General features: G+C 39.6%; 1 protein-coding gene across 3 annotated transcripts in view; it reads left to right on the forward strand.

Moving 5' to 3' along the window:
- The window catches only part of TAF4 (TATA-box binding protein associated factor 4), a 641,126-nt gene that overhangs the window by 374,119 nt on the left and 254,690 nt on the right, over positions 1 to 12,317 (forward strand). For 2 of the 3 annotated variants that reach the window (XM_044090373.1, XM_044090375.1), the window contains exon 5: positions 9,053 to 9,172. In XM_044090373.1, coding sequence (XP_043946308.1) covers positions 9,053 to 9,172 — 120 coding nt within the window. The remainder of the gene's footprint in view (positions 1 to 9,052; positions 9,173 to 12,317) is intronic. The other variant, XM_044090374.1, reaches the window with a different exon arrangement.

Consider the following 12,317-nt stretch of genomic DNA (forward strand, 5'->3'; position numbering starts at 1 on the left):
TGGTGGATTCAATAGTTATCAACAATGAATTATTCCCAGTTTTCTTCGTGTTTTTCTTTAGCATACATATCTTTCCAGTTTTTTGTTATGAAAAACATTATTCTTGCAAACTCCTGTAAAAGCCGAGTTCTGTTATGGTGAGTGAAATGCAACAAATGTTAATGTGGATGTTTTGCTGTCTATGGGGGTAGTTATGAGCCAACAGTTGTTCTAGTCTTACAGCTTATTGTCTTGCTACATTTGGAACTGGCAGGCTGGACTACAGAGGCTTTATCCAGTATGTAACTTTGAATTTTCTTTCTGAAATCCCCAGTTCAGCAGAAATCTGTTTAGATCCTGTGATTAGGAGCATGTCAGGCATGCACATGTTGTGAAGATATCCACTTTAGGAAGGCAAGTCCAGTGTCCTTGCTACCAGTTTCCTTTGTGCCACTTGCATAGCTGTGATCTGAAGTCGAGCATTCATCATAGCAGAGATCCTGCATTCTGTTTCTAAAAATCAAGACTATTCCAAGTGTTGCTGTAGCCATCAGATCACTAGGCAGGATATATAACTGTATTGCCTCAGAAAGGACACAGAGTGAAACAGTGCCACAAGTACATTTGCTTTATCTTGGCTTCCCACAAGAGATGCAGGGAAGAATTTGACACCTGTATCAACTGTTTGAAGATGTAACTGCCGCGGTTGTACGACGGTAGCGTTGTTACCTCACAGCAAGAGGTTCTCCCGTTCGATTCTCGGCTTGGCTTGGGAGTGCCTTCTCTGTGAAGTCTGCATGTCCTCCCCGTGGTTGGGTAGCATTCGAAAGATGTGTGCATAAATGGGCATGCCTTCGTTGAAGGTTGGGCATCAAGCTGGCACCTCGGAGTTTCGTAAAAATCTACTGCCAATCATTAAAGGACCGGAGTTCCGCTGTGGTGACCCCTTACCGGGAAAAGCCAAAAGACAAACAAACATCAACTGTTTGGAGATGACTGCTGTGCTGGGCGCTCTGTGCATTGCAAGTAAGATAAGAGCCTTTTGTGCAGTTCTTGGTTAGTGCTGGATGCAAGGTCTACTCACACAATGTCCTCCTATTCCTTAGGGTTTGTGGTTAACCCACAAACACAAGGTATAGGGTTTGATTCTTACCTATGAAAGTGAAATGGGCTAGGCTTATAATCAGCCACAAGGGCAGCTGGCCTAATACTTACATATGAACCTGTAAACCTGTGAAATCAAGAATTCCCTTTCAATTATTTATGGATCAACCTTAAAGGTTGGACTACAGAGACTTACTGGAGAAAGGTGGTTTTAAAAAGAACTAGAGGTCAGCCTTTTGAGACAGACCTTAGAGATGTGCATTCCAGGGAATTCTTACTTACTCTCCCACATTTTAGCATATGGAGCACGACTGTGCCTGATCCAGCAGGTTCCTTATTTAAGAATTGTTAGCCAATCTCTACTGAATTGGGAGTCTTTTTTCCCCTTGTTTTCATTTTTGTTGACTAGGACTTGCTGCCTAGGGTCGAGGAGACTTTCGTGCTTTCTTCTTTGCTAGTTAGATTCATAAGGTGCCCGAGACTGCACCAGATATCAAATAGTGTGTACATGTCCAGAGTACTTATGAGTTTGGAAATATACCCTTCGGGATTATTATTTGATGCTAGTGCTGTGTCCTGGGCAAGTATTTCACAGCTCAGCACTACCTTCCAAATATGCTTCCCATAAAGCCATTGCCCTATCACCAGCACCCAGTCCTCATCTGATGTTTTGTCACTACATTGTACACTGATTGAGCCCAGGCTACATCTTCTGGACTGGGGATAGGAGGGTCTTCCATGGATTTTTTTAGAAGGTCTAAGTATTCAGGGATATTTGTTTCTGAGACAGAGAAGGATAATGAAGCATCTCCTCTCTACAGTTAGCTGTTTTTTTGGAGACTTATGCTGATGAAGTCACCTGTTGCTCCATTGCCTTTTCTGTAGAAATACCTTCTTTCTTGCTTTAGGTAATGAATAGGTAAAACTTGATCCAGCACCTTTCCTTCCCATAGACTGTGCTCCTGAGGGTTAAAATATGTATAGTCCAAAAGAATCTGGATTCAGCTGCAGGAGTGAGTAGCCTCCCTGACTAAGCAACCTAGGGCAGACTCCTGTGTGATCACTTTTGTCCAGCATGTCTCTCAATGACCGCAACACCTTTCCACCTTCTCAGCTGATAAGGAGTCTACAGTATTGCAAAGGGTTAGAAGAAATGTTTTCTCCTTACCCACTTTGAGACTGAAGTTTTTTAACTATCTGTCTTATAGGTTCATAGGTAAGTACTAGGCTAGCTGTCCTTGCGGGCCATTTTATGACTTTCTGATTTTCCTTTTTATGCTCAAATTAATCGATCCCATTTGGTTAGAGATTGGCCTTACCCAACCTGTGGTCAATAATAATATATTAGCCTAATGAGAATAACTGCGATCACAGCATTGGATAAAGCATTTAGGAGCTGCCTCTGTACATGTGTTGTACACTGGGCAGTCCTGGGTAAGTTTTCTGCTCCTATCCATAGATCCAAGTTGCACTTGAATGTGGGCAGAGATGAACTTTGTTTTATATGGATAAGGGAGTCTGTTCCAAAGCAGCAGTATCCCATGCGAGATATACCTGTCCCTCTAAACTGTTCTGTTGATATTGCAGAAGAGGTTCAGATCCCTAGGTCAAGTGTTTCTGATGCCATTTGACTTGCTGATGTTCAGTAAATCCATCAGTATTGGGTTGGATGATGCCTTGCATGTTAGGCACAGGTCACCTCTTAGCACTGTGTAGGATTCCATGTATAGCAACAGAGCTTTTAGTCTGTCCATGTCGAATATGTTGTTGTATCCTTTAAGTAAGGTATCTGTGTGTGCATTCCAGTTGCTGCAGGTGACTGGATAGATACTTGCCAAAGGGGGCATTATATTCAGTGATTGTCCTAATGAGGGCTGAGTGAAGGGGGACCATGACATCCCCAGATCTAGACACCATTCATTTGTTTATAAAGCTGCACAGTGTAGAAGGACTTTCTTACAACAATGGGCACATTGTTCAAAAGTTAGGTCATTGTACACATAAGTTCCCAGATCCCAAACAACTGGGTCAACTCTTAGGGGCATATTGTTAATGTGGTAGTTCCCTGGAATAGATGACTTCCCAAAGGATACAGTAATACATTTTTTGGCATTTCGTTTCAGTCCATGATTTTGGCACTAGTTATTTATTTGGAACAAGACTTCCTGCAGGATGACTAAGTAATTTGGGGATTCAGTGACTGCTTCTAGCTTGCAGTCATCTGCAAACTTAATCAGCCAGAGCACTTTGGTATTTGCTTTTAGTTCAGATAAGTGCATGCCAAACAGGCATCTTATTTGTTTTGTTTCTAGTCTTTCACAGTGGTTCAGACTGTGGAAAAGTTGGCTTACCTTACTGAATCTGTGGTCATGGAGGCTTTAGTAAAGACCTTTATCATGGCTCCAGTAGTGGACTTTCATTTGGTCTACGCTTACTTTGATTGTGATAATTTTATAGTTAGGGCAGTAGTTTCATGAGGTTGGTTGCAGTGTATTGCATGGGTTAAATTCTCATGCTGGAGAAGCTGAGGCAGACCATTCTGGATATCTCTTTACAGGGTTACATTATCCATGGTGTGACATCTCAAAAACAGGATCCAGGAGTTGCTTATTCTGGAGGGTCTTTATAGTACCTCACCTGGTTCCTTGCACTTCTAGGTCAGCTCATTCTTCTAAGAAGAAGAAGATGGCACCCCCAATAGATTAATATGGACAATTGAAGCATCAATGAGTTTTTTTTCTTTTCCTGGCTGTTTGTACTGTGTCTGTGAGGAATGTTGCTTTGCCTACATCACTGGTTCTTGGTTACTACTCAGATCTGCCTGTGAGTGGCTGGTTCTTCAAGTCTGCACTAGCGTGAAGAGATAACCCCATGTACCAGTAGCTTCTAGATGTGGTTATAGGTGGCCTCATCTTTGAATTATTAGATCTATCATTGAGGATTCTCCTTGATGGATCCTTGGTTGAGTTATCTTGTCTAGTCAGTACATGGCACAAATATTGAAGATTAATATTCAGGATGTTAATAACCTGATATATACTGTGATTAAAGCTATGTAAATTCTCTTATCCCTGGAAGTCACCAGTTCTTTTTTTGTCACATCTCGATCCCTGTTACTGCTGGTAAAGTTTTGCACAGTCCTAAACACCAGTACATAAACTTACCTTGTCGCCATCAGATTGCAAGCCTAGACTTACAGTAGCATAGCCTTTATTGTCCTGGGGAGAAGCGCAGTTTGAAACAGTGCCATGTTTATCATCATTTTAATCCTGCCATCCAAAGCTGCTTTGAGAGAAGCTTCTTTAATTCCTTGTGACATAGTCTGAGGAGGAATCTGGTTAACAATGTGCCCTACCCTAGCCAACTTAGTCACAGCTTATACACAAAATAGATCCCTATGATCAGAAGACAGAAATCTCTTAGCTATCCTAAAACTCTAAAAAAGAAAAAAAAAAACGGTCACTGTCTGTATTCATATTCTGTCTCTAAACTATGGAATTCACTACCTCTTGCTACCAGGTATATGCCTGGCCTATACTGCTTTAAAGCCTCTTTTAAAAATAATCTCAAAAATACATGGTTCTACTCCAGTATAAATTCAGCCTAATGCTCAGCTCTTCCTCTTCTTCCACGCTAGCTTCATTTTTTTCTTCTTCTGCCGCATCTCATTCCTTCTTCTGTTTCTATACCATATCCTTAAGTTACTGCTCAGTCTGTAATGCTTCTATCTTTCTGCATTACTAACTCTTCTGCTATTATTTTCCTAACTGAAACTAACATTTTATTTTTCATGTACTATAACAACTGATGTCATACATTGTACTACCTACATACTACTGTTGTACACTTTATCTACTTGTACGCTATGTATATTTTGTTAGAATGACTAAGATTGTCTATAATGATATAACTCTATAGAATTGCCCAGATGTATAGTATATCTTGTAACCTAGTTTACATTCTATCAACTTTTTTTTTGTATAGTATGCCACATGTATTGTTTTCTTGGACTATAAGGTGTTTGTATTGCATTATACGTGATGCTTTTTTCCCCGGGCCTCCTCTGAAAATGGGTTCTGTTTACCCAGTCGGACCACCCTGGTAAACAAATGTCAAATAAATAAAATGTCATGAGTAGGATTCAGAAAACAGACATGCCCAAGTCTGCTGAGATGTTCCACCCCCCACCACTAAAACAAAATAGGTAAAGAGAACTCTCTCCCATCATCTTTGCAAAGTATATTCAAAATTCTGAGCACGCGTGTGTGTGTGCATGGTTGCATATCAAACTGAATTAGCAGTTTAGTCAGAGCGGTACCATGTTCCCATTATTAGATACTTTAAACTGTCAAGCCTGGATTACAGTAAAATTATATATCAAGTTTGTTCTTTTGTTTCTAGTATTTTACTTTTTTTCACGTCTGTCTGTGTTCTTGCAGTTACGTCATGGCTGTCCTTCATGGCTGCTTACAATATGTTTTATTCTGACACTTACCTTAGATTACAGGAGCTCCATGCCTTCATGGCTGTTTGCAATATGTTTTATTCTGACACTTACCTTAGATTACAGCAGCTCCATGCCTTCATGGCTGCTTACAATATGTTTTATTCTGACACTTGCCTTAGATTACAGGAGCTCCATGCCTTCATGGCTGCTTACAATATGTTTTATTCTGACACTTATCTTAGAATACAGGAGCTCCATGTTAGCCTTTTTAACCACAGGCAGGTTAAAAGGGCTGATGTGTTCTGTTTTGTAGAGTGTCCTACATGTGTACTCAAGAGACTGCTGAAGAGGCAAACGTTTTTACAACTGATTCTGACTCTGTTTTGACACCAAATTGGCTGCTTTATCATCACAGGCCGCCTCTTGTCTGTTACTTCAACCACTGGTGCCATCACTAGTCATTTCACAATGGAGTATGTATGGTTTATACGGAGAGCATTCTGAAGGCAACATAATTTAATGTTTTTGTACCATTTTCCTACCATACATGTAATATTTCATTTTTCCCCTGCATGTAGTTTACTGCTGTTGAAGACTGCAACTCTCTCTTTACTAATAGGCAAGCCAAGTTAAGTATGGATGAAACCAGAACTAGCAGTTGACACTTGGAAAGTAGCAGCTTTACTGTAATTTCTTGTAGATTATAATAGTTTGGAATTTGGAGGATTTTTTAAGCAAACATACACTTTGTAATATCCTAAAACCTCTTTGGCTGTGATGATCATGATGTGTATATTGTTCTTGAGCCAGTGAAGAAACTAATAAATACTTTTATTTTCTTCTGACAGTTATCGGTGTCATTTAGGAACTGGACTTGACTTCTTATCTGTTGTACATTTGTTTGCAGTGACCTGCTAAAACTTCTTAGCTTTGCTTAATTGTGTTGCTTTTCACTTGGTGTGAGATAGAAGGTTGAGTGTTAGACTGATATTTTTACTAGACTGACTTGGACTTAAAGATTCAGTTCAATCTTGAGACGGGATTTAATATAATGTAATACTTAGAACAAAGCATTTGGTCACCATTGTTTGTTTCTAAGGTCATGTACACTTAAAATTTGGCAGCTGTTCTTAGGTCATTCATTAGCGCTTACTGTTTCTCTCAGTCAAATATCTTACTAATTTGATGAATGTTGTTGTTGTTTGTCTTTCGGCTTTTCCCGTTAAATTAAACAAGTGGTTACATGTTGTTACAAAAACAACAAATCTGATTTTGGAGGCCTTTTGCCATGATTATGGATTTCTTTTCTGATATCTCCAGCTCAACATTGTATTGTTGAAAAAAGAATGCATGTCAATCCACTTACACAAGTAACATAATTTAGCCTTTGCTGTCCTGTAGAAATCGTGCAGTGCTACTTGTGAGATTCTTAAACAGTTATTTGAATTTATTCTAAGCCTAGATCGTGCTGTTAGAATTGACGCACTTTCATTGGGAGGGTCATTCATTGTTAGAGGTATAACTGTATGATGTTTGCCCATTTTTTTATTTCATACAGGTAAACCAAAATCAGTGCAGATGTGTAAGATACTAACAAGCTTTGTGCCGTAGTCCTATGTTTAAATCCTTCAGTCTTCTCTTATATACTTCATGCCTGTAAGCAAGTCACCTGACAGGCATACCTGGATATAGGGTGAATTAATATAAAAATGTAAAACTTTTCCCCTTTCTGGTTTGCTATTTAAACATTATTGCACAATTTCCCAAAATACCAGTGTATAACATTTCAGTGTCCCTTTCTTCACTTTGTAAGTTTGTGTATGTAATACAACCCATTGTTGTCAATCTACTGGTTTATCTATTTCCTTGAGTACTGATTAGGTACGGTTGATTTATGATTGGTTGCAGACATAAAGTATGCAAGTTCACTCCAGCTTCTTTTGGGTTACAGTGCCAGAAGAGAGACAGCTGATCAGTCTCCTTAAAGAAAGGCATATCACAGAAATCCCAAAAGAACGGTCATTTGTGTTCAGATAGTATGCTGGGGTAGTCTGTATCCATTCCACAACTAGTTTGATATGTAAAGAGCTTGCTTCTGTCTTTAGGGGCAGGGAGCACTTGTATATGGTCTGTGATGTTATACTAATATATCCATTCTGACTGAATTCTGTCAGAGAGAGAACAGATCAAGGTATATAGTGGAAATTCTGCATTTATGACATATTTTTTTCTTCCTGCCATTAAGACCTGATGTAGTCAAAATGATAATTCATTATATTTCCATAATACAAAATAAAGGTGACATGTCAATGAGGTCTCTGGTCACCATATGTACAACTTCACTGTCATGCTGTCTTTTCTTGGCCAGAGGCTAATTCATCACATTGCCAAGGTGGACAGATGCAGGGCCTCACAGGACTGAGTGTCATCATTCAATGGATTCTTTTCAATGTTGAGGAAGCAAACAGTTTTCTGAATTTCAGGTAGCGAGGGCAGCCTTTAGAGACAGACATAGAACTTTGCTTAAATGCACAGTATAATACACTAATGCGTGTATCAGAGGATTAAAAAATAGAAGAAAGAGGCAGTGCTGTTGTATGGGGAGGGGCACCCTTTAAAGGCAGACACAGAACTTAGTTGAGGGAGTACTCAAAGGCAGAGGGATAATACTTTGCGAGGTGGTCATAGCTTTGCAGCACTTGGCTGCTTTGATAATGACAGGACATTGCAGAGCTCTGTGTTGACCCAGAGCTGTTTCAAGAGTTTCATAGTGGGATGTGTGGAGTGATCCAAGCAGGCTCACTGTAGTGATTCACAACTTTTCACTGAGTTAATGTAGGTACACAGACAAATACTATTTGGGTGAGGATCAGAGGACAGTGTAAAGCTTAGTGGTTGGGTATATAAATTAGCAGACATCCATATCCGGAGCCATGGCGATCTTAGAGACAGTGTGCTGGTTGGTGTATGTTACTGTGGTGAGGTGCTGCGCAGTATTTCTTAAGAACCACAGTGGTGCAGTGGTTACTACTACTACTACCACTACCCAGTTCCAGCAGCCAGGGTTCTGTTCTTCCTTCATTTTCTCACTGTGTGGATTCTGAGTTTTCATCCTGTATCCCATTTTGTCATGTTCCTCTTTCATATACTTGCTGTGTATGTTGATTGGCTATTGTAAATTCCCCTTGGGTTTTTCTGTTTGCATACGGGATTCCCTGTGATGGCCTGGCAACTCAATCAAGTACATTGTTCCTTGATTTGTTTCTTTGTGGGATAAGCTGTAAGGTCACTTTGACTGTAGGTCAGATCAGGTGGTTACAGATAATGGACAGATGGAGGGTTTGAGAGTCTTAATGCAACTTTCAGTGAGATTTTAAATAAAATGTTAGCCTATTAAACAAGGTTGTGTATGTCAGTATTTAAGATTTTTTGGGTCACAAAGAGAGGTAACAGGGTAATTGTTGATATTTCTTATTTTGCAAATTAATTGTAACAGTTGTACTGATCCCTGTCTTTCTTCAGCCCCAGATTGTTTTGGGTGGGACAACACAAACAGCTGCAATAGGACCAGCATCATCTGTCCAGCCTGGAACTCCTCAAAGACCTGCACAAGGAACAGCAACTGCTACAGTCAGTACCACAGTAAGAGAACAGCTCACCTTTTATCACATGTTGTGTAATGTGTTGGAACATGCCATCTGTTAAGAAATGTCAGAACTGTTATGTTTTTAATAGTCCAGCTGGACGTGGGTTAAAATTATAGCAATATAATCTGTAAACTTTTTATTGTTACAAGACTATCACTTCTTTGTTATATATTTTGTACAATTATGGTTTTATGGTCAGAATCATATTGCACTTGAAAATATCAATGAATGGATTTGGGCAGTGTGGATAAATCCGCTTGCTTCTGTTATCAAACTAGATATGCTAGCATATTCATTGTATTAGTAGTAGACCCTTTTTAGCTTGCTTGAATCGTGAAAGGCATGGTCTTCCTGACTTAAGAATAGATTTTTAAGTAACACAACACACCATCATGTTCTATAATTATAACATGTATTGTTATTTATTAGGAATACAGAGGTGTGGCTGAAACCATTCCACCACAACTGCATTAGACAGCCCATGGTGGCTGCATGGACAGCTAGCCAAACCTCCTAACTTATGAAGAGAGCAACCAAGTTGGTCATAGCTACAGATCATACAGCTTCCAGGCTGGGGGTGACCGTGCACCACCCCAGAGATCAAAGTGGAAATGACAGCTGACCAGGAGAGGTTGTGACATGATGGACTCCAAAGTGAATGCTATGGGGTGCATAAAAATGAGGGAATGGATGTTATCATTGTGGCATACACACCGAAGTAAGGGGTATAAACATGGGATCCTTCAGATGTGGAAATGCTGGGCCGTTGCTTGCATCAAGTCCAGACAGCTGAAACGCACCCCCCCACCTTCAGTACAGCACTTAGACAGCAGTCCATTATAACCATTATAATAATCTGCCTCTAGTGAGGTTTCTTGGGACAGCCTCTCAGCATTGTTTCTCTTTACTGACAATGTTCACCGCTTTTGTTGCTGTTTGATGTAGGCATCCCATGAACCGTGCCTGTTTTTTTTTTTTTTTAGATGTTTACACTAAGGCGGCCACGTCTGTCCTTTTATTTGGTCCTACTCTACTGTCAAAGTGCAGTTGTACTCTGTCTAAATCACATTGTCAAACTTTTATTTTATCAAATACCTAATCATTGAACCCTAATCGTAGAAGTCCCTATTCAATGAATGACCTAAACATCGAATTGGAATTCACTGAAATATTTTAGTTGGCCAACACCGGAAAAGGTGAACTTTTTCTACATTTTTGATGGGGGGGCTGTACCCAACTGCAAAGTTGGCATGTCAGTCACACAATGTTTTTTTCAGGATGGCCAACTAAAAAATTCAATGAATTTCAATTTGATGTTTAAGTCATTTGCTGAGCAGGGACTTCAACAATTAGGGTTCGATGATTAGTTATTTGATGAAATAAAAGTTTGACGATGTTATATAGACCCATTGTACTTGGCCAATCACTTTGTGACCACCTGACTGTATTCCTTATTGAACTTATTGATATTATTAGCTGCACTGTTATGCACTTTCTGTGCCTACGTTTTGTCAGTCTACTGCACTGGAATGATTCCATACTGATAATTTCCCATGGTTGGGTTAAATCGTTTTTTCTGTGTATTAAAGCACATTATACAAGCAGAAAAAGTGTAACTTGTGAATGGTTATCGGAATTTATTCAATTTGTGTAAAACATACATGGGTTCATTCATGCTTTTGTCAATATCCAATATAATATATCTTATTTATAGGGGAAGTGTGCTTATCCCAGGATGAATTAAAGAAAATTAGATGATTTAGCATTTTTTCTGTTCTTGTTTTTGAATTAATGGTTTAGTCATTTTTTCTGACTCTCAGCGGGGAATGAAGGGCTGCTAGACATTCCTGGGCAGGAATAAGTGGGCTGTCTCCTAGCCCAGGAATACCTGACTCAATTTCCACCGTACCCAATGAGTCAGCTAGTGGAGCCATCAGGCAAAGTCATGAGTGAGGAAGGGTTAGCAAAAAACAAATGCATCTTGTGTAGTAAATAATGCTTGTCATTATACATTATTGGTACCCGACATTTCATGAGTCAAAACCTAAGAACAAAAACAATTGATGAAGTTTGCATGCTTACTCCATAGAGACTAACTTTATTAACTTTAGTCCAGCAGAAAGACGTGCATTTTACTCTTACTCTGTTTAACACCCCATTTATTCTGTCCATTAAGGAGCTTGGAAAATAACTTGTACTGAATATTTGTGAGATCAGTAATGAGATAATCAGGCAGCCTCTTCTGCTGCTGGTTCCTTGTGTCCCTTTTGTGTTTAAGGAACTGTTGATATAATTTCCTACTTTTCTCTCCAGTTTACTATTTTGGAAGAGCAAACAGACTTCTCTGATCATACAGAACTCTAGTCATTATCTCATTTAAATTCTGAAATGAATGTTGCATATTACCATTAATTTCAGCTTAACATATGCTCAGATAGACCACAGCCTATTTATGGATGTGTTGTGTACCCTTTTTGTCTGCTAACATCTCTGATTTAACTCTGTCTGTAACTAAGCATTTTCTGTAGGAAGCCTAATATTGCTGTGTTAGAATGCTACTGAGTTTCATCTACCAGTAATGGAGGCTAGGGTTTATATAGAGTCTTCACTTCCTTGGCCACGAAGAGGATAAATTCACCATCACCCATTTGGTTCCACCTATCCTAACTCCATTCAGTCAAATGCCTCCCTCCTTTTCAGTCTTGTCTTAAGCAATGTAATATGTTTCTAGAATGACCTTTTTTATTCCACTTGCTGAATTTTCCTCCAGCTAGTGGAGCTAGCTATTATAAAATGTTAGGGAAGCAACGCTGTCTCTGTACCCTAAGAAATCCTCGAATATGTATGGATTGTACTAAGTGCTTGAAATGCGTTCTTCTTGCCTGAAGGAATGTATTGGCAGCAGTTACCTTCTGTACACACCTACTGAACTGACTTTCCTAAAATCCATAGCTCTGTATCCAAACAATTGAGTTACCTTCATAAACATGTTGTTGTGTCTTTCGGCTTTCCCCGGTTAGGGGTCGCCACAGCGGAACTCCGGCCCGCTAATGATTGGCAGTAGATTGTTAGGTGCCGAGTTGCCAGCCCTGATGCAGAACCTTCAACGAAAGTACGCCCATTCATGCATGTCTCCACGC

The sequence above is a fragment of the Protopterus annectens genome, chromosome 12.part0 (assembly GCF_019279795.1).
Source record: "Protopterus annectens isolate FY-2018-M chromosome 12.part0, PAN1.0, whole genome shotgun sequence".
Classification (NCBI taxonomy): Eukaryota; Metazoa; Chordata; order Ceratodontiformes; family Protopteridae; genus Protopterus; species Protopterus annectens.